The sequence below is a fragment of the Mastigoproctus giganteus genome, chromosome 14 (assembly GCF_048544385.1).
Source record: "Mastigoproctus giganteus isolate SK-2022 chromosome 14, ASM4854438v1, whole genome shotgun sequence".
Lineage (NCBI taxonomy): Eukaryota > Metazoa > Arthropoda > Arachnida > Uropygi > Thelyphonidae > Mastigoproctus > Mastigoproctus giganteus.
In genome coordinates, this window is record NC_143588.1 from 51,307,446 (window position 1) to 51,334,801 (window position 27,356).

At 36.9% G+C, this 27,356-nt stretch overlaps 1 protein-coding gene across 1 annotated transcript in view; it reads right to left on the reverse strand.

The window, feature by feature from the left end:
• tou (bromodomain adjacent to zinc finger domain 2B toutatis) overlaps positions 1-27,356 on the reverse strand; it is a 914,913-nt gene that overhangs the window by 90,381 nt on the left and 797,176 nt on the right. Inside the window, 1 exon segment of the mRNA XM_090388865.1 lies at positions 8,361-8,417. Coding sequence (XP_090244991.1) covers positions 8,361-8,417 — 57 coding nt within the window.

A 27,356-nucleotide genomic window follows, 5' to 3' on the forward strand; every position in this document is an offset into this window, starting at 1 on the left:
TAACGGAATCAATTTTAAGGGCAAACAAGGTTGCACTCAAAACTGATCCTTGTGGTACTCCTTCTTCCTGCGAGAATGTAGCAGAAAGGGAATTTTGATATCTCACCTGGAAAGATCGGCTCTTGAGGAAGTTCCTAATAAATATGGGTAGGTTGCCTCGTAGACCAAGATTATATAGGTCACTGAGAATGCCATACCGCCAGGTAGTATCAAATGCCTTCTCTATATCAATGGAGACCATGACAAGGTGTTCGTTTTTCACAAAGGCATTGCGAATTTCAGATTCCGCCTTGATCATCAAATCTAGGGATGACCTGTTTTTACGAAAGCCATGTTGACAATTACTCAGTAGATGTTGAGTTTCAATGATCCAAGTGAGTCGACTATGGATCATTTTTTCAAGAATTTTACCAAGGCAACTTGACAGAGATATTGGTCTGTAACTATTAGAACTGGAGGGATCTTTTCCAGGTTTCAAAAATGCGACTCTGATGCGTATAATAAAAAACTGCACAGGGAAATAGAATGGGCCAGTAAATCAGAGAGTCTTATAATGGGGGATTTTAATTTCCCAGATAGCGACTGCAATTTGTGGGTTGGTCACTCACACACAAGCAAGGCTTTTGTGGATTTATTGGATGATTGTTTTCTATGTCAGCCGGTTTGGGATAAAAAACTGTACAGGAAAATAGAGTGGGCCAGTAAATCGGAGAGTCTTATAATGTGGATTTTAATTTCCCAGATATTGACTGGAATTTGTGGGTTGGTCACTCATACACAAGCAAGGCTTTTGTGGATTAATTGGATGATTGTTTTCTCTGTCAGCATGTTCGGGAAGCAACTAGAGGGAAATACTCTTGATCTGATTATCAGTAGTGATTCTTCATGCATTAAGAATTTGCAGAAAAAGGAACCACTAGGTGGAAGTGATCACAGTGTGCTGAAGTGGGATTTACTCAGAGGTGACTACCATCAGGGGTAAAGGGAAGATTTTTTCTTTCATAAAAGCGACTACGGAGGTCTGAGACAGTATTTAAATTCTATATGGTGGAACAAAATGATGATGTTACCAACAGCAAATTCAAAACAGGAAGTATTCAAAGAATTTATCTTGGAAGCCACTAGGCTTTACATACCAACTAAGAAATATTGTTCAAGGTTTAGGATTAAATCGATGTCAGATGAACTAATGAGACATGCAGCAGAGAAGAAAAATGCATGGGATACGTATAAATTAATGGGCGACATGGAAACCTATGATAGATATAAGCTGGTCTGTAACCAAGTCACAAAGGAGATTAGGCAGGCAAAGGCAAATTATGAAAAATCTTTGGCAAAGGATGCAAAGAGTTATTTACCTAGGTAAACTCTAGAAGCAAAGGGATGAATCAGATTGGTCCAATGGATATTGATGGTTGAACTGTTGATTATCCTGCTCAGGTGGCTAACAAACTAAATGAGTATTTTACATTTACATTCACACATGAGGAGTTATTCAGGGAGGAGAATGCCAGAGGTGAATTAAACTCTGGCAACTGAGATGAAAGTGGAAGAGAAATTGTTTGAAGATAAACATAAGAAAGGCACTTGGGGTGGATGGGATCTATCCAGTTATATTAAAGGAGGTGGCAAAGGAAGTTAGCAAACCCTTAGCCATAATTATGAGAGCTTCCTTGGACTCAGGGAAGGTACCCATGGACTGAAGATGTGAAAATGTGATCCCAGTTCACAAGGGAGGATCAATGGGTGACAAGTAATTATAGACCTGTCAACTGCCACCCAAATTGGAGGCAAACTGCTGCTATGGATAAAGGGATGGTTGAGTGGGAGAAGACAGAGAGTGGTAATCAATGTGGACTAACTCTTTGTGGACTAATTTTATTAGTGGAGTCTCTCAGGGTTCAGTGTTGGGCCATTGTTGTTTTCTGTATTTATAAATGATATTGATGATGGTATATCAAGCTTAATGTCGAAGTTTTCAGACAATATGAAGGGTTGCAGGGTTGTTAAAGACACTAATGACAGTAGGCTGATGCAACAGGATCTAGAAAAGTTGAGCAGGTGGACTGAGAGGTGGCAAATGAAGTTTATTTAATGCTGACAAATGTAAAGTACTACATATGGGAAGCAGTAACCAGAGTAATGAATCAACTCTGTGGTAGTACACTGACAGTGATAGAGAATGAAAAGGACCTAGGGGTAACTGTGCAGGCAGTTATGAAGTTTTCTGAGCAGTGCAGATGGTCTGCAAGAGTAGCTCATGGTGTCTTGTCAATGATATACAGGAATTGTTCTAGCAGGGATAAGGTGGTGATTATCCCCTTGTATAAGGCAATTGTCAGGCCACACATTGTGTACTGTATACAGGTATGGAGGCCTCATTTGAAGAAGGATTTAGAGCTGTTGGAACGAGTAAAAAGAAGGGCAAAAAAGATTAGTGAGAGGAAAAAAATGGTTGCGTTTACGAAGAAAGACTTAAGTTTTGCTGATTACAGTGCCTGGATTGATTTGATTTGATTTGGTAGTTGTTGGTGCATCGGCTTCTGTGGCCATATTGCACCTCCCAAGGTTTTTGCAGTACTTTGATCCAAGCCCGAGGCGGGAATCGAACCCGCGACCTTGGGGTTGCCGGGCAGGTACTTTACCCACTCGGCTAGCCCGGTCGGCTACACAGTGCCTGGAGACTAGGTACCTGCACGGTTATCTGATTGAGGTGTATAAAGACTTGAATGGTTTGAGCATGCTGAATGCTGATGGGATTCTTCCTCTTGCTCAGAATAATCACCTAAGAGGGCATAAATTCAAATTGAGGAAAGATAGTTGTAAGATAGATGTGAGGAAGTTTGCCTTTAGCCAGCGGGTAGATTATTGGTGGAACAGACTTTCATGTTTTGTTGTGGAAGTTGATAGCCTAAATAAATTTAAGGCTGAGCTGGACAGGTATTTGGAACGAATGGAGGCGTGAAATGGGAGTGGGTTTTATTTTTTTTTTTAGCACTAGCATTAGTAGAGGCATATGATGCATGAAAGCAAGCTTATATAGGATCAGCGAAAAAAAAGAAAAAAAAGTCTTCCCATTTCACACATCCGTTCACTCTAAAAAATTTTTCTAGTTCAGCCTTGACTTTATTTAAACTGTCAGCTTCCGCAACCACAGATGGAAGCTTGTTCTAGCAATCAACCACCCGCTGGCTAAATGCAAATTTCTGCACATCTATTCTTCAACAGCCTTTCCTCAATATGAATTTATGTCCCCTCAGGTGCAGAATCTGAGCAAGAAAAAGAATCCCATCAGCACTGAGCTTGCTCAAACCATTCAAGGCCTTATACACCTCAATCAGATCATCTCGCAGGTGCCTCGACTCCAGATGCTGAAATTTCCAGAACTTAAGCTGTTCTTGGTAACAGAAACCCTTTGTTCCACTCACTAATCTCGTTGTCTTCTCTGTACTCATTCTAGTAGCACATCTCTTCTAAAATGAGGCTCCCAGATCTGTATGCAGTACTCAAGGTGTGGCCTGACCATTGCTTTATACAAGGGAATAATCACCTCCTTATCCCTGCTAACAAAATTCCTATATATCAATGACATGACCCCATGAGCTATTCTTGCAGCATGTCTGCATTGCTCAGAAAACTTCATATCTGACTGCAAAATTATCCCCAGGTCTTTTTCATTCTCCACTTGAGTTGGTGTATTACTCTGTGGTTAGCATTAGTATTAGCAAAGGCACATGATGCAAGAAAGAAAGCTTATATAGCATCAGACAAAAAAAAAAAAAAAAAAAAATCTTCCCGTTTCACCCATCCATTCACTCCAAATGTCTGTCTAGTTCAGCCTTGAATTTATTTAAGCTGTCAACTTCCACAACAGCAGGTGGAAGTTCGTTCCAGCAATCTACCACCCGCTGGCTAAGGCAAACTTCTGCACATCTATCCTACAACCGTCTTTCCGCAATTTGAATTTATGCCCTCTCAGGCGATTATTCTGAGCGAGAGGAAGAATCCCATCAGCATTGAGCATGCTCAAACCATTCAAGGCTTTATACACCTCAATCAGATCACCTTGCAAGGTTTCCTGGCTAATGCTACATAAGCTTACTTTCTTGCATCGTATGCCTCTATTAATGCTAAAATGATCTATCATCTATCATTTTCTTTGTTACTCTACCCAAAAGCTCAATATTTTTACCAATTATATTTTTTGCACCACCTGTTGTGACTCCTACCAGGTTTTTAATATTTAATCCTAACTTTTCGATAGATTGGCAAAATTTTTTAAAAAGATTTTCACAAGTAGTTGTTCCACGCATACTCTCTAGATCAGTTAAATCTTCAACTGGTACAAAATTATCATTGATTTCACATATGAAGATGAGGAGTTGGGCTGTGTCACTTACATCAGTATTGTCATCCAGTGCCACACTAAAATATATCATTTGTTTTATGTTTTCCAAAAGTTGTTTGAGCAAATTTTTTTCCAATATCTCTACTCTTTGCATAAATGTTTATCGAAAGAAACTAATGTCTTGTATCATTGTTCGTTTCTCTGGACAAATTTTTTCCACAACTTTTATCAAACACCAATTAACAAATTCACCATCATTGAACGGTTTACTTTCAAAAGCGATCAAATGTGCAACTTGATAACTGGCACGTACAGCAGATAAATTTCTTGACTAATAAATATTTAGTATGTTTTGTTGTTTTCTTAATTCTTTTTAACTTTGAACATTATTCTTTTCGGAGCACTCCTTTATGTTGATCATAAGATTTACAATTGGAATCAGTGTCGTTTTAAATCATATTCTTTAAAAACTCACATAGTCTCCTAACACACCAAACACACTGCTTTTTCGTGGTAATCAATGAAAAAATAGTCTTCAATTCACCTTGGATCAAAAATGTGACGCTCCAAATCGATTAGTTTCCCCTTTTGGAACCTTTTTAAGAATAATTTTTTTTAAAAATTTAATACAAATTAATAATTAATTCAATGCAATGAACAAGCTATATCAAAATACATAACTGTATTTAGCATACATATGCCAAAAGACATATGTATGCTAAATACACCAAATTGCTTTAGCCACCAACTGTCTTTAACCAAGTTGTCACATGCAGTGAAGAGTCATTCACCAAATTGTCTTTGCAATGAATTGATGTGGCCCTCTGCAGTAGCTGCTGTTAATATTTATTTTGTATTGTGTTCGGTGGCATTAAGCACAGTTTTATGTTGAATAATTTGATCACCAATTACAATATTGGAAATAAATTTGATCCAGTCTGCTTTAAGAGAATTTCCATTTACTTCAGTTGTTTACTGGCAAGGATCTCACAGTAGAAAGTTTACAAATTATAGATTAATGATCATTGTTTAGTAGATTATCTCTAAAATCCTCTGTTCAACATCTGGAAATAATATGAGGAGCATATTGACTGACTATGGTATGACATAATATGGTAGACTGAGCCTATAGGAAAATGAACGTAGATGTGGGAGGCTGTGTTTAGTGTGTGAAATTGTGTTTGTCAATACCCATTGACAAACACAGACTGGTTAGATCCCCAATGATGCCCAATTAAAGTCAGACCCAGCAGATAATAGTTTTTTTCAGGTTTGTTTCTTGAAGACAAATGCCTACTGGGTTATACTCATTAATTGGTTATGTATGTCATGTGTATTACTGGTAGACCTTGGCAGATCCATTACTTGGTTTTAGAATTAGAGTTCGATTCTGATTGTCTTTAGAGGCATTCTGTTTATGTCAATCCAATTTTAATCCTCTTTAGGAAAAATGGGGTACCGAGAGCCCATATCCTCCTCCTCCTCCTCCACACAAATTTCTAAAATAGTTTCATTGAGACTAGCCACACCAGTAACCTCTGTGTCTATAGAAGATTGCAAAGTCATTTTTAGTGGGTGCGCTCCTTTCAGTTTTGCAGTTTCTGGAGGGAGAGAAGTATTGCTGGAGGTATCCATACTGGGTTGTTACTGGCTTGATCAATCACTTGATTTTAAGATTATTGGGAGGTTCAATAATATAGTTAGAGCTGAATCAGCTAGGGATGTGCCTTTTGTTTGTGATTCTGTTGCCTGATATTTCTTGGTTATAAATACACATTAACACATTGGCTGTCACTCTGTAAAATTTGTTTCCTTGCTTTTCCCATATTGCTCCATTGTGTGTTTTGACTGTATAAGGGAGTGTTGGGCCAATTTACACGTTGTGATTTGGAGGCATTCTGTTTGTCAATCCATTTTACTTTGTGTCTAGTTTATGAAAAATGGGTCATGGAAAGTCAATATCCTCTGAGCTGAAAACCCTTACTACCTTTACCTGAGATCAGCTACCTACAGCCCTGACTGAAGAGGCTTTTAGAAATTCCTCCAGTTATCAATCGGATTTGAATTCAGACCAAATTGGTGCACTGTCCCCAAAATGTATAATTTTTTGACCCTATAATATTAATTAGATTCTAAATCCTGAACAGGAGAAGTACTTTTAATTTCAGTATTTTGAAAGTGCATGCGATAATAGCACCAACTAACTGCATATCTATAGCACCTATTGAAACTATAGAATTTCCCCCATACAGGGTTCTAAAATCCTTAAAGCTCTATAAGTGATATTGGCATGACCCTTACACCATACCTGTTCAGATGTATTCCATCCTGGGAAAAAAAAAAAAAAAATTCCATCTAGCAATCAAGACGGACCATGCCGATAAAAATCTTTCCTTCAAAAGATTTGCAGTCCCTAAAGCCTAAAATTAATCAACACTCTATATCAGAAAATCTCTCCTAATATGGCTGAGCAGAATACTGCAGATCGAATTACATTTTGCTCCAACTCACAATATTTTATTAGCAGGGTTGAATACTTTTAAACGAAGCCCAAGGTTCATTTGAAATATCATTATTATCCGTATGTATATGAAAAATCCCATTAATCCCCTTAAGAATTGTGAGTGGAAACCGTAGCAACAAGCAGATACACTGTGCTGCCACTTTATTAGGTACACCCCTGCTGTGAACACAAATGGTTTGTCCCACAATGTTGCAAGTTACATGACCACAGTTGTGGATAAAATTTCAGCAGAACAGCCTTTCTAGTATCAGTTAAGCATACAAACCGTAGCAAGAATGGGGAAAAGGAGTGATCTAACTAACTTCAAATGTGGCATGGTAGTAGGTGCAAGACATGCTGGAGATAAAGCATCTCTGAAATGGCAGTTCTCCTAAACTTTTCATGCACCACAGTTTCAAGGGTGTACCGAGAATGGTGCAACGAACAGAAAACATCCTCTCAATGTCACTCCTGTGGAAGAAAATCGCTTGTTGATGAGAGAGGTCAGAGGAGAATGGCTAGAATTGTGCAAGCAAACAGATGGGCCACAATGTCGCACATCACGTAAGAATACAACCTTGGTAAGCAGAACAAAATACTGCAACGGACCACTAGTTGCACTTTGTCGCGAATGGGCTACAACAGATGACGGCTACATAATGTACCTTTGTTATCAATGAAGAATAAGAGAGCATGCCTCCTGTGGGCACAGAAACACCAGCACTGGACTATATCGAGGATTCTAAAACAGTTGCTTGGTATGACGGGTCGAAGTTTCTGATGCATCATGTTGATGGAAGGCTCGGAATTTGGCAAAAACAACGACTCTATGGACCCGCCATGTCTAACGACTACAGTGCAAGGTGGTGGGGAATGTTTTCTTGGCAGACATTGGGTCCATTGATACCCATAGATTCACGTCTGAATGTCACATCATACCTAAACTTCGTTGCTGACCAAATGCATCCATTCATGTTGACAGTTTATCCTCAGTCAGATGGTTAGGTCCAGCAGGATAATGTGCTGGCGCACAAAGGCCGAATCACTATGGAATGGTTCCAGGAACATAATGACTTTTCTTTGCTGCAGTGGCCCTCTCAGTCCCGGGATCTAAATCCTATTGATCATCTTTGGAATGAGCGGGAAAGGGCTGTTTGCTGCAGGCCTACACCTCTGTCGAATCTCAAGGAACTGTGTGACACACTCATGTCTACATGGTACTCCATTCCTGCACAATGTTTTCAGCATCTTGTTCAATCCATGCCTAAACAAATTCAGGCTGTTTTGAAGGCTAAAGGAGGCTCAACACGCTACTAGGTAGGTGTGCCTAATAAAGTGGCAGCATAGATGGTATAGTTCCATCTATTACAAAATGCCTAATTTTGTTATATTCAAAAATCAATGAAACAGAAATGTCATTTAGAAAAACCCACAAGGTTCCAAGACGGCAAATCAAAACTAACAATTTTTACTTCTATTCAATTATAATAATATATAAAAATAACATACCTTATTTAAACACTCATAGCAGTACCAATCACCTTCAGGGATAGTCTCCATTTTCGGCTTAAATATATAAAAGATTTGAAATTTAAAAAAATAAAAAGTATAAAAACAGCATTTCATGACACATTTCCAGTAGCCAATAAGTATTTTATTACATTCTCTTAATTCAAACACAGAATATATAATTTAATATATGATTTAACCGATTTATTAATTGTACAGCTTAAGCTGTACAATTAATAATCCTTAGAAAAAATCCTTAGAAAAGCATATTATCTTAGTACTCACCTCTGAGATCCATTTTGGTTAAGGTTAAAATTACATGAAAGGAAGGTAAAAAGAGAGAAAAACCGAAAGTTCATTACATTAGTAGATTAATTAATTTAAAACATATTCTTAGGAAGAGGGAGTGCACCATCTTTTCCTGGTTGTCATTTATAGAACATTAATAATGATAATTACTAACACCTCTACCACCCAAACTATCCCTTAAATTTATTCCAAATTACTTTTATTTCAACCACATGGATGGATTAATGTTAAACAAAACTTATGAATATTGGCTTTTCAACACGGAAATTTTCATACAGTTTTATCAATGACAATTGGCTTTTCAACATGCGAATTTTCATACAGTTTTAAAAATGACATTTGGCTTTTCAACACATTCATTTTCATACTATTTATAAATGACAAACAGGAAAAGGTCGTGCACTACCTCTTCTTAAGGATATATTTTAAATTAATTAATCTATTAATGTAATGGAACTTACGGTTTTACTCTCTTTTTACCTTCCTTTCATGTAGTAGTGGCATGTGATGCAAGAAAGCAGCAAGTGTAGCATCAGCCAAAAAAAAAAAAATAATAATAATAATAAAATAAATGAATAAAATAAATAAATAAAAATTCACACAACCATTCCCTCCAAATGCCTGTCCAGTTCCTCCTTAAATTTATTTTACCTATCAACTTCCACAACGACAGATGGTAGTTTGTTCCAGCAATTAACTACCCACTGGCTAAAGGCAAATTTCTGCACATCTATTCTATATCTGTCTTTCCTTAATTTGAATTTATGTCCCCTTAGGTTTGTAATCAGAACAAGTGGAAGAATTCAGCATGCTCAACCCATTCAAGGCTTTGTACACCTCAATCAGATCACCGAGCAGGTGCCTAGTCTCCAGCCATTGCAATTTACAGAACTTAAGCCTCTCTTGGTAAGAGGACCCCTTCAATCCCCCTCACCAATCTTGTTGTCCTTCTCTGTACACGTTCAAGCAAATCTACATCCTTTCTAAAATGAGGCCTCCAGACCTGTACGCAGTACTCAAGGCGTGGCATGACCATTGCCTTATATAGAGAGACAATCACCTTTTCCCTGCTAGAAAAATTCCTATATCATTGACAAAACTCCATGACCTGCCCTGGCAGCCTGTCTGCATTGCTCAGAAAACTTCATATCTGACTGCACAATTACTCACAGGTATTTCTCATTTTCTACAACCTTAAGTGCACTACCACACAGTTGGTACATTTCTCTAGGGTTACATCTACCCATATGCAGTACTTTGCATTTGTCAAGGTTAAACTTCAGTTGCCACTTCTCAGTCCATCTGACCAAATTTTCTAGATCCTGTTGCAGTAGCACACTGCCATTAACAATCCTGCCAACCTTTGTATCATCGACAAACTTCGACACTAAGCCTAATATACCTTCATCAATATCATTAATAAATATACAAAACAACAGTGGAACCAGCACCGAACCCTGTGGGACTCCACTAATAACATTAGTCCACGAAGAGCAGCACCCATTGATTACTACCCTCTGTCTTCTCCCACTCAACCATCCTTTTATCCATTGTAGCAATTTACCCTTAATACCATTCTGCTCCAATTTGTACAGTAGTCTTCTATGTGCAACAATGTTAAAAGCTTTCCTGAAATCCAAGTATATGATATGAAAATTACTTTTTGTATCCAGTTCCTTTGTAACCACATCATAATAACCGATCAAATTTGTCAGACAAGACTTTCCCTTAACAAACCCATGCTGTCTGAATTATTGCTGCAGTCTTTTCTAGATGATTCTGCAATGCATCTTTAACCAGTGACTCCATTATTTTACCTGGAAAAGAAGTTAAACTAACTGGTCTGTAATTACTCGTGTCACCCTTCGATTGCCTTTTGTGAATTGGGGATACATTTGCACATCTCCAGTCTGTGGGGACTCCCCTATGTCCAACGATGCTCTCATAATTATGGCTAAGGGTTTGCTTACTTCCTTTGGTGCCTCCTTTAATATAACTGGATAGATCCCATCCACCCCAGGTGCCTTTATTATGTATAACTTCAACAATTTCTCCTCCACTTTGCTCTCAGTTATGTAAGTTTAACTTTAACCAAAATGGATCTCAGAGGTGAGTACTAAGATAATAAGCTTTGCTAAGGATTTAATATATGATTTAACTTCATATTAACCTGCTATGGAGCACAGTGGGAATTCAGAGAAGCTCAAGGAACCTTCAATTACAACTAAGATATAGTTTTGGCATGCATCTCTTTATAATATCAAGTCTAAAATAACACTGTCAAGCCTGATTTTTACCTCCATTACTATATAAGCTGTTTGCAGTCAAATTTTATGCATACATTTCAAAAATAATTCTCAAAATTTCATATCACATTACAGCTACTATATCTACAGGTTTTTGTGGCTAAACATATGTAGACACAAACTACAATTTAGGGATGGAGATATGACATCATCTATTGTATTACCTGCAAATAATAATGTTCGCATATGTTCACTGATGGTAGCAATACTGGGGAGGGTTAATACATTCAGCCTTGTCTGTCTGCCTACCATCTCTCTTTCCATAACAGAAACACAGTTGTAGTGTAAGTATATATCCAGATTATCTGCATAACCATTGCATACTGTTTGTTTCTTCTGAGTTTTTCTTGCAATTTTGAATTATAAAATGTTTAAGCAGAAGCAAAGGAAGTATCTGAATCAATTTTTACCTAAACATGAGTTGGAAACTTTTTCTTCATGATTGACAATTACTATGTATGGATATCTGAAAACAAAAATTCTGAGCAGTGCAGAGAGGCTGCCAGAGCAGGTCATGGGGGTCTTCTCAATGACATACAGGAATTTTGCTAGTAGGGATAAGGAGGTAATTATCCCTTTGTAATGCAATGGTCAGGCCATGCCTTGAGTACTGCATACAGTCTTGAGGACTCATTTTAGGAGGGATGTAGAGTTGCTAGAACGAGTACAGAGAGGGGCAACAAGATTGGTGAGGGGAACGAAAGGGTGCTCTTACCAAGAAGGGCTTAATTTCTGCAAACTGCGGCATCTGCAGACTAGGCATCTGTGAGGTGATCAGAATGAGGTGTATAAGACCATGAATAGTTTGAGCTGGTTACAGACCAGCTTATATCTATCATAGGTTTTCATGTCGCCCATTAATTTATACGTATCCCATGCATTTTTCTTCTCTGCTACATGTCTCATTAGTTCATTTGATATCCATTTAGGCCTAAACCTTGAACAATATTTCTTAGTTGGTATGTAAAGCCTAGTGGCTTCCAAGATAAATTCTTTGAATACTTCCTGTTTTGAATTTGCTGTTGGTAACATCATCATTTTGTTCCACCATATAGAATATAAATACTGTCTCAGACCTCCGTAGTCGCTTTTACGAAAGAAAAAACTCTTCCCTTTACCCCTGATGGTAGTCACCTCTGAGTAAATCCCACTTCAGCACACTGTGATCACTTCCACCTAGTGGTTCCTTTTTCTGCAAATTCTTAATGCATGAAGAATCACTACTGATAGTCAGATCAAGAGTATTTCCCTCTAGTTGCTTCCTGAACATGCTGACAGAGAAAACAATCATCCAATTAATCCACAAAAGCCTTGCTTGTGTATGAGTGTTAAAAAAACCACAAATTCCAGTCAATATCTGGGAAATTAAAATCCCCATTATAAGACTCTCCGATTTACTGGCCCACTCTATTTTCCTGTACAGTTTTTTATCCCGAACATGCTGACGTCGAAAACAATTACCCCTAGGTCCTTTTCATTCCCTACCACTGTCAGTGTACTACCACAGAGTTGATTCGTTACTCTGGTTACTGCTTCCCCTATGTAGTACTTTACATTTGTCAGCGTTAAATAAACTTCATTTGCCACCTCTCAGACCATCTGCTCAACTTTTCTAGATCCTGTTGCAGCATCTCGATCCAGTGAGGTGATCAGAATGAGGTGTACAAAACCATGAATGGTTTGAGCAGGATCAATGCTAATGGGTTTCTTCCTCTTGCTCAGATTACAAACCTAAGGGGGAATAAATTCAATTTGGACAGTTGCAGAATAGCTGTGTGGAATTCAATAGCTAAAATAAATTCAAGAAAGAACTGGACAAACTGTTGGAGCGAATGGATGGGTGAAATGTTTTTTTTTTTTTTTTTTTGTTTGGCTGATGCTCTATAAGCTTGCTTTCTTGCATCATATGTCTCAACTAATGCTAATATGGAGACAATTTTGGCATATTTGGAATCAGCAGATCAATTTTTCTTATGAGAAACTTTTTCTCTGGGAAGACAGACAAAAAAAAAAAAAAAAAGAAAAAAAAAAAACCTGTTGACCAGTAATCAATACTGTTTTTGTTCAGTCTAGTAGCTTTGAAAGAAGTCATTGCAAAAAAAATGCAACTCTTGTAATTTTCAGGTAGCAATAACACAGAAATTGTGACAAGCCATGTGAACAATTCCGCGTGGTTATTTGACTAACGTCTTTTAGTGGAGGAGGCCATCTACATAGTTTACAGCTTCATGTGACAATATGATATCTGATTACATGCTCATAAAGATTGAAAAAGCTCTCATGTAAACAACTTTATCCTTTTTCATTTTATTTATAAATATGAATAATGAATCTGATATGTTTCTGCATATATGCTAACTTTTGACTTTCAAAAAACTTCAATTTGTAAGGAGGAGGAATACATGAGATTTTTTTAAAGTCTGCACTTTTAAAGACTTCACTGCTGTAAAATACACATTTTATGTTAAAATACAGCCACAGGATGTTTAACAATACAATATATTTAAAAATATTAGCTAACCACATTTTCCTTTCAATGGATTTCTGTTTGAATATTCTATCAGATATCAATTGATTTTGGGTGATTCAAGAAAAATACTGTTGCAGGCTTTGCTCTCTTCAGAAATGCTGAGTCAAAATATAGTTTTCAACAACAGCAACTTCTGTTCAACTTGGCTGTCAAGAGCATTTCCAAAGCTTTGCCAAAAAGAGAACTGAATTCAGTTTTTTCCACCTGGTTAAATTTTCTCTCACACCAGCAATGCTATGAGGATTCTGAAAATGCCAAGAATGACTTGGAATAATATGTTATATTTTTAAACTACCTTTATAAACTTGTCAGTTCTCCAACCACAGACCACTGTACATAAATTCCTCCTTCTCTCATAATAGCATCTGATAAGATATAAAATAATATTTTATATATTATTTAAAATATTTAAAAGAAAGCTGTGAGTAAACTGCTTTATTCAAGGCAGAAGAGAGAAACATGAACAGATTTTCTGAATGAGTTATCAGCTTTCTTGGCAAATTTAGGATTGCTTTTACAGGAAGTTTGGACTTCAGAAGTCAATGCCACTCACTAGTGATCCTTTGTTGAATTTTTGATTTAGTAAATGAAAAGTGTTCATACTGCTTTTCTTACCACTTCTAACCTTTTCTTTAAACACATCACAGGTTTCCACTATTCTACCAGTTTCATTACACACTTAACCGAATACATCCAACCCACATACTTAAAAATCTTTTTATTACAGCGGTAAGCACAAGTTGAAATTGTTTAAATTTATCCTTCCTTTTAGCACTTCTCTCTGGATATTCATTCATTTTTTTCATTTATTGAGTAACGTAGCCCCGAGCCAAAAAATTTGGCAAATTTCTAAAAAGAGTTCAACTTTCAGAGAAGGCATCTCCATTTTTAAGGCACAAATTAATAAGGTGACAAGGAAAGCCTATTACTACCAAGTGCTAAATATCTCCTCTTTTAATATCCTTGCTACTCCAGTTTTTAGGCTTAACATAACAGGAGCATTATCAACACTAAGTGCCAGAGTTCTTAAAGGAACCCAACATGCATTCAAGTTGTTGAGAAGGTGTCCAATGTTTTACTCTGTAGAGTCATATTCCAGCACTGGCACTGAAAGTAAGCTACTTATGAATTGATTATTATTATTATTATTTTTTTTTTATTAAATGATAGGTCACCACAATGGACAGCTTGGAATCTCTTTGATTTCTGCCATCTATAGCAATCAAATAGCATTTTTCAGAACCACAATTAGCTTTTATTTGTTGTCTATCCTTGCAATTTCACTAACAAATGCCTTTTTTTTTTTTTTTTTTGTTCTTCCACAACTGTATATACATTTTTTTTTTTTTTACAATTTCACTATTGGCACCCATATCACTCAACAACACGTCTGCATGATCAGTAACTCATAGGAAGATTATATTCTGTGAAAAAGATGCATATAATCATTCGACATACACAACACTATCATCACCACCATGAAATGCAACATCTATTTTTGCATTTATTTCTATGAAATGCACACTATTCTTAAAGCTTACATGTTTGCAAATGTCTGATTTCAAAAAATGCAAATGTGCTACCATTATTTTTAGAGTTTACAAATACATAGAAAATCTTGTGTATATCTTTTAGAATTTTACGTTGCTCTGCTATGGTATCTTACTGAAAGACTTAATTATAAATCAGGGTCTCACATCTAGTGAGTATGGGCTTGGCACACCCAGGGTCCTGAGCTGGATATCGCAATTCTTCTCTTCTTTAGTGATTCTCTTCTACTTTTGACTCTCTCTCTCTCTCTCTCCCCCCCTCCCCGGGGTAACCTGGGAAATTTTTTTTTGCTGATACAGCATAAGACTCAGGCTTCCTTGTACCATACAGCTAATAATACTAATCTCTGCATCACAAAATACAATGAAAGATCATATATCACAATGAACAACACTACTGTGGCATGTTTCTGTTTTGCCAAAGACTATTACAGCACACCCGAAGGACCGATTCATTAACAAAAATAAGGGAAAATTTCCAAATTAAAAAAAAAAAATTAAATAAATTTTAACACAAGTACTCCCCGACTTACGCAAGGGTTGCATTCCGCAGAACTCTACGTAAGTCAAATTTTATGTAAGTCAGAATTTCCCTAAATGCTTATGCAGTACTCAAACTTATGCTCGTTGAATTTGATTGAAGCAAAAAAGAAATGTTTGACGAATATGTCAAACATTAAATATTTAATGTTTGATAGATTAAATACATTAAATATTTAATGTTTGATGAAAAAATAGAATAATTTTTTTTTTATCTCACGCACATTTGTGCAATTACAAAAATTTCAAAATTATAAAATTACAAAAAAAGAGAGGAGACAGGCATAACGTCAGCAAGATGCCTCTGGAGCATCTTTGCCAAAATCAATGTCTTCAGCTGATAAGTATGCTGCTGTACCCTCATAAATACTTCTTGCTTTTGCTCGAATGGCTATTAGACTCATGGGCACTCAGTTCTGAATCTGATTTTCCATCCATATTATTAATAGCCTTTCCATCTTCGATATATCACCCGAATGCTGTTTTGGGATCACTGTTGATCTTAAAGGCGTTGAACCTTTAACATGTTCTTTTTTTTACTTGCACTGTCCTTTAAAACAGTATTCACTGTTGAATCAACGAAACCTAATTCCCGTGGAATAGAGGACAAACTTTGTCCTGTTTCTTATTTCTTAATCATTTTCATCTTTGTTTCCTAGCACTGCCACCACATGCACTTTCCTTTGATCACTTCCCTTTCATCATTGTAATAAGAAAATATGAATGAAGATTTTAGTAAAGGGGTAAACACATTTCGCCATAATAACGTAAAAACACACAATTCCAGTTATCGGTATTATCGCAAATGCAATAAGACCGAGTTTACTACCCATTTATAATAGATTGCAGAAAAGCCCAATAAACCGGAAAGCACAAATTGTTTTATGGTAAGGACCTCCAGAAATGTGTTTTAGAAAATTATCACAAAGGTGTTCAAAATTGATTCTTATAATGAAACATATGTAGGGGCTTAAAGGGAACTGGTATTCTGTGTGTTATCGAACACTCAGTCTAAAACACTGATGGATCCAATATCTTTCTATTACAAAAGATTTAGGAGAAGTCCGGTTGGCTTGCCTCCCTAAAATACACTCATGCGCACCTTCTCGATGGTAAGCTCTGTTACCTCACTTAGGTGGCAACGAATGTATAGAGTGGTTCTCTTCAAGACGCCTGGTCAGCGCGAAGAGGAAAAGACCAAACCCTCCAGCATATGACAGCGTGACAAAACAAATGTCCTTCAGTCCCCAGCGGCTTTCACTCCCCCTCTTACGGCAGCGAGAGGATCAGAGTCAAAGCAGAGGGTGCTAAGAATCTCTGGGTACGACCAGGCTGCTCAGTTTCCGTGCATTGCACGGAAACTGAACTTGGCCTGTTACAACATAAGATCACTCATCGGTGAAGACAGGATATTAGAGCTGGAAAAGGAATAAGAAAATGTGAATTGGAATATCATCGGTTTGGCTGAAACAAGAAGAAGAAATGAATCACTTATAAGTTTATCAAGTGGAAATCTGCTGTACACCAATGGAAACAGTGAAAGGAGTGAAGGTGGAGTTGGGTTTCTGGTCCATAAAGATTTAAAAAACAACATTTTGATATTCAAAAGTACAACACCGAGGGTGTCAAGACTAATACTCAAGATTTCTAACAGGTACAAGCTAAAGGTTATAATGATTTATGCACCAACATCGAGCCATGATGATGAAGAGGTTGAAGAAATGTACACCGAAATTGAGTCTTCTAGATGAGCAGAAAGCCCACTGCACTATTATTATGGGGGACTTCAATGCTAAGGTTGGAAAAAAACAAAACAGCGCAGAAAGGGGAATATAAGAAATTTTGGAATTGGTGAAAGAAATGAAAGAGGCAAAAGACTTGTGGAATTTGAAGAATCTCAAGGATTGTGAGTAATGAACTTTTTTCAAGAAAAGGGTGAAGAGAAAGTGGACATGGAAGAGTCCAAATGGATTAACAACTAATGAAATCGACTTCACCCTCACTAACAGAAGATATATTGTGAATGATGTTACCGTCCTGAACAAGATAAATGTTGGAAGCGATCACAGAATGGTAAGATGTACACTTGATATAGATGTAGGAAAAGAAAAAACTGACTCGAGTAAATAATACAAAGGTCTTTGAGATAACAGAAGAGGAGAAAAAGCAGTATGTACTGGAACTTAAGAACAAGTTTGAGCTTCTGCAGACTGCTCAGAACCAAGATATTGATGAGGAATATTACAACTTTCTAAAAGTGATAAAGCCCCCACCCCCAAAAAAAACCTAGAGGGAAAAAGAAATCCAAGGTAGAAATGATTAGTCAAGAAACACTTGTTATGATGAACCGAAAGCGAAAAATGAAGAGCAAGATACACACTGACAAGGATAAAATTGAGTATACTGAGTTATGCAAAGCCATTAGAAAGAGACTCAGAGAGGACATAAGAAGATTTAACACAAGCAAAATAGAACAAGCATTAAGGGAAAACAAAGGATTTAAATCAGCAGTCATGAGCAGTAATACAGAAAGACAAATGATACTGAAACTGAAGGATAGCGATGGTGTATTTATAAACAGCAGAGAAGGCATAATTCAAATAGCAGAAGACTACTATAAAGAATTATACAAGGAGCGAGGGAATGATGCCAGCAGTGGGGAAGATGGATTGCAAATTAGCAACACATACTACATACCCGATATTCTTCCTGATGAGGTTGTTGTTGTTATTTGGTTTTTAGGAGCATTAGCAACTAAGGCCATATTGCTCCATGATTAAGTGGTGGTCATTCCCTGCCCTTTCCGCATCATCTGCATTTGATGGTCACAGGCTCGAACCCCAGCCTAATCAAGAAGCGTGTGCTACGCACTGCTGCTCCATCTCACCTGGATAGGAGGCAGACCCTGATGAGGTAGAACATGCATTGAAGAAAATGAAGAATGAGAAAGCCCCAGGGGAGGAAGAAGTTACTGTAGAGTTGTTAAAATTGGGAGGAAGAGACATAACAAAAAAACTGGCAAGGCTCTTCATAAAGTGCATTAGAAATGGTGTGATGCCTAAGCAGTGGAATAACGCAATCATAGTTTTGCTGCATAAGAAAGGAGATAAATCAGAAATTGGAAATTATAGACCAATCAGCTTGTTATTCCACATCTACAAGTTGTTCACAAGGGTCATTACTAACAGATTAGAAAGAATACTTGATGAGAATCAACCGAAAGAGCAAGCTGGCTTTAGGACAGGATTCTCAACTATGGATCACCTTCACGTAATATCACAGCTAATGGAGAAAGCAAATCAATATAAAACACCATTATGCCTGACATTTGTGGATTATGAAAAGGCATTTGGCTCCATACAGCATAAGGCAATGTTTCGAGCACTGGAAAGACAAAGCACAGATACCGCACATATGATTTTGAAGAAAATATATGAGAATGCTACCTCCTTTATTAGACTAGACAAAGAGAGTAGGAAATTTAAAATCGAGAAAGGAGTTCGACAAGGAGACATTATCTCCGAAGCTGTTTACTGCTGCCCTTGAGGAAGCTTTCAGAAGATTAGACTGGTCGCAGAAAGAAGTCAATGTGAACGGAGAGTACCTAAACCATTTATGATTTGTAGATGACATTGTGGTCATAAGCCACGATCCCAAAGAATTAGAGGAAAATCTTAATCAGTTATGCACAGTTAGTAAGGATTTTGGACTAAAGATGAATATGGCCAAACAAAAGTAACGATGAACAAGTATGCCACAGAAAGGGAAATAATGATTGAAGGAGCAGTAATTGAAAAGGTGGGGTCATGTACTTATCTGGACCAAGTTATTAGCTGTAATAATGATAAATGGCTGGAAGTCAAGAGAAGAATAAATTTTGGATGGACAGCATTCAGGAAATATAGTCACATACTGAAGAGCAATATCCCAGTTTGTCTGAAACGTAAAATAATGAACCAATGTATACTCCCCACCATGACTTATGGAAGTTAAACTTGGGCACTCACCAAAAGAATGGAAGAGAAGCTGAGAACTACACAGCGAAGAATGGAACAAATTATATTGGGAATCAGACTGTTAGATAAGAAGAGAAATACATGGATTAGGCAGCAAACTCAAATAAAGGACATTCTTATCAAAACTAAAGAACTAAAATGGTCTTGGGCAGGACACATAGCTCGAAGACATGATGACAGATGGACTAAGAAAATAACAGAATGGTACCCAAGAGAAGCTAGAAGAAAACCAGGAAGACAAAGGCAGAGATGGATAGATGAAATTCATAAGTTTGTGGGCAGTAAATGGATGGCCAGTGCTCAAAACAGAAGGAACTGGAAAGTTGCTGGAGAGGCCTTCATCCTGCAGTGGATTGAAAATGGCTGATGATGATGACGACGGCGATGATGATGATGATGATGATAATGATGAAAGTGTAATGTATTCTCCAGCCCGATCGCATAGCCGTTCCTCTAGTTAGCATTTGTAAGCATGTTGGCTGCAAGTTTTGTTTTTGCATCCTTTAGTTAAAAGCGATTTTTGTGTTGCACTTATTTGACATAAATTTATATAAAACTAATACAATTTCCATTATAAAAAGGACCTTTTAGGGAGATGCCCAAAAAACGACCGAACATTATTTTTAAAAAATTACTTTAAAAATTTTTCTACATAAAATTTGAAGTAAAACATATCCTAATATACATACATTTGTAAATGGGCGAATATTTATGTAAAAGTTCATTTTTTAAAATTAAATAAATTCATTTGTTTTTACAATATTTAAAGTCTTTTTCTGTTACCTTAACACATTATAATAGAATTTATTTAATCTTACCTTACGTTTGATTATCGGGAAAATTTGGCTATCAGGAAGAGGGCTGACATTAATTATTCTGGATAACTGACTGCTCTACTGTACCAACATTTATTCCTACAAGATGCAAGATACTTTCCCATATTTTTTTCAGTTTACACCAGTCAGAAAAAAACTTATGTAAAGTCGAATTTATGTAAGTCGAGGAGTCCCTGTAGTTTTTTTTATTATTTACATTAATTTGAGAAAAGAAAAATGACGGAGAAAAACTGAGTTTGTTAAAAAAAAAAAAAAAAAAACCACTGTGTCACCGGCTATACTATGGCAGTGAGTTGGAGAAGGGTCAAATTGAGTAAAACAGACGGATTTCCCAAAATAAATCCAGAGAGTTGGCGGCTATGCCATAATTGTTTTTGAGACTTGTATATTTGAAGTTTTATTAAAAATAACTACTGTAGATATAAATCTAAAATTAAATATTTAGAAAGATTATACTATTCTTTACTAATAGGAAAAAATTCAATGATGAATATTTATTTTCCCACTTTAAAGTGTAGGTGGAGGAACTACCAAAAAATCCACCTTTTTGAGGAATTTCACTTAAAAAAAAACTACTAATTTTGAGTCTTGTAGTTTTGGTAACCATGGGGTGGAGAGGGGGGGGGAGAGAGAGACTGTGAATTGGCTCCTCAATTCCTCATGTGTGTGAAAGAGTTTCAAAAGGTTATATGTCCTCCAGAAGGTTAATATGTTTAAAGTATCAAAGATTAATGACTTTTTTTTTTTTTTTTTTTAACCATTACTATAAGGAGATAACAGAGGTTGTGTTAATTCACAATATTTATATGGTTCTGGCAAGAAAAGGAAAAGAAATTCCTATTCAACTGGAATTTCAGCTCTACTCTTGAAAAAGTAATGATTGATTTTGACAAAATTTGGGTGTAAATATAGTGTGAGATTCAGGAGATGGGGTAAGGACAAAAATCAGATTAAAATGCATTTCTGCTGTAGAATATCTTAATTTTATAGGTTTTTGGCTTGGCTATAATAATTATTATTACATTACTATTTTAATAGCAGCTTGTCCTTATCCATGTTGTGTATTTTTCTGTAGAGGAGTGTCACAGGCTGATTTTCTTGGCTTACATGATGCCAACCTATGCAATTACAAGGTGAGTAAAAAATAATAAACAAGATCGTCTCACTACTAATTTACCAAGGCGTATCTACATTAGGCCACAACAAAACAAAAGAATTACTCCAAATCAAAAGGTATTAAATAAACTACTTTAATCTAGACAAAAGAGTAAAGTTGTTTATTCAAATCCATCAGACACACACACAATTAATACAGCATTAACAAATATACAGCCATTCCCCGACTTACGACAACGGTTGCATTCTGTTGAACTCTATGTAAGTCAGAATTTCCCTAAATGCATATGCAGCACTTGCAACTATGAGAGCTATATTTGAAACGTTTGACAAACATATAAATAGAAATATTTATTCAATTATTTTATCTCATATGCAGGAGAAATTACAAAAAGAGAGAGGAGACAGGCATAATGTCAGCAAGTATTACCTTTCGAGCATCGTTGCCAGAATTACCTCTCCAGCTGATAGGCACGCAACTGCGGAGGTTGAGGATTGTGGAGATTTAGAAGGGATCTTTTCCAAAACATCACAAAATTTCTTTAGAGCTGCAAAATCGGCACTGGTGACTTCACTGCATGCTTTAATGTTTTGGAAACCAGCGCAAATGCTTCAACTTATTAAGCCACACCCGCTGCTTGCCACGAACTTGGCTTGGGGTTCGCCGTACTTATCCTTAATACCTTCATAAATACTTCTTGCTTTTGCTTGCATTGTCATTGGACTAAGGGTCACTTGTTTCTGAATTTGATTTTCCATCCATATTATTAATAGCTTTTCCATCTTCGATATAGTACCTGAACTCTGTTCTGTGATTTTTTTTGTTGATCTTAAATGCATTGATCCTTTAACATGTTCTTTTATACGAGCACTGTCCCTTAAAATAGTATTCATTGTTGAAGAGTTAAACCTAATTCCGTACAATAGATGACAAACTTTGTCCTGCTTCATACTTCTTAATTAACTGTCTTCATTTCAAAATCAATTTTGTTTCATTTCCTAGCATTGTCAGCACTTGCACTTTCCACTGGTCCCTTTCCCTTCACCACTGTAATAAGTAAATAGGAATGAAGAGAAGATTCTGAAAATTTATTTATGTTTTTTATACGATTAAAGATTTCAGTGAAGGGGAACTCATTTCACCATATTACCGTAACATAAAAACCCACACAATTCCAGTTATCGGTATTATCACAAATGCAATAAGACTGAGTGTACTACCAGTTTATAATAGATATTGCTAAGAGAAAAGGCCAATAAACTGGAAAGTGCAAATTGTTTTTGTTTTATGGTAGTGACCTCCAGAAATGTGTTTTAGAAAAATACCACAAATGCGTTCAAAACTGATTCTTATAATGGAACATTAATTGGTGTTCAAATAAACTGCACCACCACTTAAAATTGTAATTTCTTCCGAATAACATAAGTATATGACAATATTTCTTATAGATTGCATCAGCTGTTACTTTCAGTTACATAAGCATGCTCTGCAAGATTTGCAGAGCATGTCATTCCTTGCTTGTGTGAGGATGGTGAGTTATGTGCAGTTGACGCCACGAAGAAAAGGAGTGCTATTGTTGCTTTATGTGAGGAAGGATGTTCTTCCCGTCATATTGCTTATAGAGTGTCTTGTAATCAGTCGACAGTGAGTAGATTTCTTTCCAAACTGAAGAATACTGGTTCTGCTGACAGGAAAAAAGAAACCGGATGCAAACGAGTCTCTATGCCAAAACAGGACCACGCTTTGAAGTGCTTATGCCTTAAAAACCAAAAGCTTCTTTGTTTGGGCTGAAAAGAGAATGGCAAGAGTGTACAGGAGTGGTAGCAAGTGTAGTAACAGTCAGAAGATGCCTCTTCAAAAATGAACTTGTAGCCCGTTGTCCTAAGAAGAAGCCTCTCGTCACACAAAAAATTAAAAAGGCCCGATTAATTTGGTGTAAGGAGCAAGTCAAATGGTCCCCTGAGCAGTGGAAGTCAGTTATTTTCTCGGATGAGAAGAAATTCAACTGGCATGGCTCTGACGGAAGACAAATGATTCGCTGCAGACGTGGTGAAGAATCCACACTGTATAGTGTCTACAGTGAAATTCCGTACCAGCCAAATGATATGGGGGTGCATTTCGTATCGCTGAGCAGGTCAGCTGCAGTTTATAAAAGGTTCCATATGTGCCAATGGATACCTGGCTATATTGGAAGGCAAATTGCTGCCAACCATTACAGACCATTTCAAACTGCCAAGAAAGTGCATCTTTCAGGACAACTCTGCTCCTTGTCATCGGGCAAAAGTGTAAGTAGGCACTTCTGTAGTTACTTTAGCTTCATTTCTGCATTAGAGGCTCAACAGTAACGTGTTTACATTTGTTATAGGTGAAAAAATGGTTGGAAGAATGGTCCATTACAACTGTTAGCTGGCCAGGAAACAGCCCGGACCTAAATCCTATAGAGAACTGTCGGCATCGTGTGGAATTTGCAGTTGCCAGAAGTAAACCAAAGACCACTCGTGAACTTCAGGAAGCCATAATTCGTGTTTGGAACCATGCACTATCTGCTGATTATCTTCAGAAATTGAGCTGGTCAATGCCTCAATGGTGTGCTGCTGTCATCAGGGCCAGAAGCGGTTCAACTAAATATTAGTTTACACCTGGTGAACTTTTCATTTTGTTTTCCATTTAAAATGATAAACTGAAGCAAATTAAGGGCTTCAGATAACATTATAGCCATAATTGTCGTGTTTACCAAAACTGTGGTGTAAAGGTTGCAAATGCTAATTTGTAATTATAAAAATGACCTTTTAGAGAGATAAATAGCTAGTTGCACATAGCAAAAATTTAGGCTTACAGGGTCTCGGAATGAATTTCCAAAAAAAAAAAAAATAAATAAATAAATAAATAAAAATTTTTATTGGCTTCAAATTACAATATTTTCATATTTCTATGATACCTCCATTTATTCCCACAGGATGCAAAATACATTTCCATGATTTTTTAAAGTTTGCACCGGCTGGCAAAAACTTACATAAAGGCGAATTTCCGTAAGTTCAGTATTATGTAAGCAGGGGAATGCCTGTACTTTCATAATTGCTTATTGTAATAATCTCTGACTGCTACCACTCAAAAATGCTTATTGGCATTTTCAAGTGTAGCAGTCACAGAATAAACCAAAACCTTTTTTATTTATTTATATTTTTTTGATGAGCACCAGATCTGATTGCTCTAGGCAGCAATCAGCAGATTTAGTAATTTGCTTAACTCATTCACGCTGGGGCGACCCACTGGTGGATTGCTGCTCTAATGTCCAGTGGGCAAAGTAATCCACTGGTCGGTCGCTGCAGCTCATTATCATTGCAACCCACGGGTGTCTCGTGGTGCTACAAGTCTTATATTCAGTTTTGGCATTAAGTGCCTGGTGTTTAAGCATTTTATTGGATTTACCAGTCCTCCATATATATTTATCTACCAAGTCTCAGCCCAGGATCAATATTTTTTATTTATTGAGGTTTTTATGGGGCATATAAAATCATAGTAGGAATAGAAAAAGGAATCAATAGTTGGCAGTTTTTATTTCAAATATAATTATTTTTGTTACAGTGAATTATGTTGAAGCATTCTAGACACAAAGCGGGTTGAAGTAACCCCAGAGAAACGTACCAACTGTGTGGTACTACACTTAAGGTGGCAGAAAATGAAAAAGACCTGGGAGTAATTGTGCAGGCAGATATGAAGTTTTCTGAGCAATGCAGACAGGCTGCCAGGGGAGGGCCTTGGGGTTTTGTCAATGATATATATATATATATATATATATATATATATATATATATAGGAATTTTGCTAGCAGGGAAAAGGAGGTGATTGTCCCTCTGTATAAGGCAATGGTCAGACCACGCCTTGAATACTGCATACAGGTCTGGAGGCCTCATTTTAGGAAGGATGTAGATTTACTTGAGCGCGTGTACAGAGAAGGGCAACAAGATTGGTGAGGGGAATGAAGGGATCCTCTTACCAAGAGAGGCTTAAGTTCTGCAAATTGCAGTGGCTGGAGACTAGGCACCTGTGCAGTGATCTGATTGAGGTGTATAAGGCCTTGAATGGGTCGAGCATGCTGAATTCTGATAGGATCCTTCCACTTGTTCAGATTACGAACCTAAGGGGGCATAAATTCAAATTAAGAAAGGACAGATGTAGAATAGATGTGCGGAAATTTGCCTTTAGCCAGCGGGTGGTTAATTGTCGGAACAAACTTCCATCTGTCGTGGAAGTTGATAGGTTGAATAAATTTAAGGAGGAACTGGACAGGCTCATACACTTGCCTTCTTGCATCACATGGCACTACTAGCATTAGCATTAGCATTAGCATTAGCAGAGGCATATGATGCAAGAAAGCAAGCTTATTCAGCATCAGCCAAAAAAAACAAAAAAAAAAAAAAAAAAAAACCCACTCCCATTTCACCCCTCCGTTCGTTCGAAATACCTGTCCAGTTGAGCTTTAAATTTGTTTAGGCTATCAACTTCAACAACCAGTGATGGAAGTCGGTTCCACCAACCAACCACCCGCTGGCCAAAGGCAAATTTCCGCACATCTATCCGACATCCGTCCTTCCTCAATTTGAATTTATGCCCTCTGAGGTGATTATTCTGAGAAAGATGAAGAATCCCATTGGCATTGAGCATGCTCAAACCATTCAAAGCCTTATACACCTCTATCAGATCACCTCGCCGGTGCCTAGTCTCCAGACTCTGTAATTTGCAAAACTTAAGCCTTTCTTCGTAAGAGCAACCCTTTGTTCCATTTACTAATCTTGTTGCCCTTCTCTGTACCCGTTCCAGCAGTACCCGTACTACTACTATTTTCACAATCTTGACAAAATGTGTTAACTTTTTTTGCCTTCTGGTCTGCTTCTTTCCTTCCTTCTTTTACAGAAATTTTCTTGTTAACACTCCTTACAAAGTTTCCTAACTTTCATTGCTTGACCTTCCATTTTACAAAAAGTACAAATTTTGCCAGGTGCCTTTGTTTCTTTTGTAGTAGTCTCGCTATTCAATTAACTGTATATTATACTTTCTCGGAATTGAAGGATGGATAGATGATTATTAGTCCCATATTTACTCTGTACCACCCATGCATTGAACAGTATGGTACCAAAGATGATCTCCCTTGCAGCTTTTTTATACAATTTTACGGTTTTCGCAGGCTACTATATTATGACGCCATTTCATCAGATATATCCACTCCCTTCTTTGCTTGATTGTAGCTGATAATAACATCAGGTTTCTTGATTTTTTTTCTCCCTATCTATTGTTCTTTCCTGTATCAATAATTTTACACTGATGAGTTTTGCATGTCGTTAGCATCATTACTGGTCTTTTTCAATCCATTTCATGATTTTAACTCCTTTGTTATTCTCAAGAGTGATTATTTCTCCTGGTTTCATTTTTTCTCCTTGTAATATTCCTTGGTATTCCTTTTTAATTGCTTCTTAGAGACCCACAGACAAAGGTTTTCTTTTCTAATAACTCTTGCACTAGAGGGAAACTGGTGTAAAAATTATCCGAATAAAGAACACGTCCTTCACTGAGCAGATTAGCCATCAGTTTCATTGAGATAGCATGGGAATGTCTTTTACCTTCCACTGAATCTCCCTTTCTAGTATAAATAGAGATTTCATGAGTAGTATCCCTTGGGCAAACATAATTTACAAAATCTGATCCCATATTTATGAGATTTGGTAGGGATATACTGGCGAAAGAGTAGCCTTCATTAACAAGAAATCAAACTTTTATCGATGACCAAGTTTTTT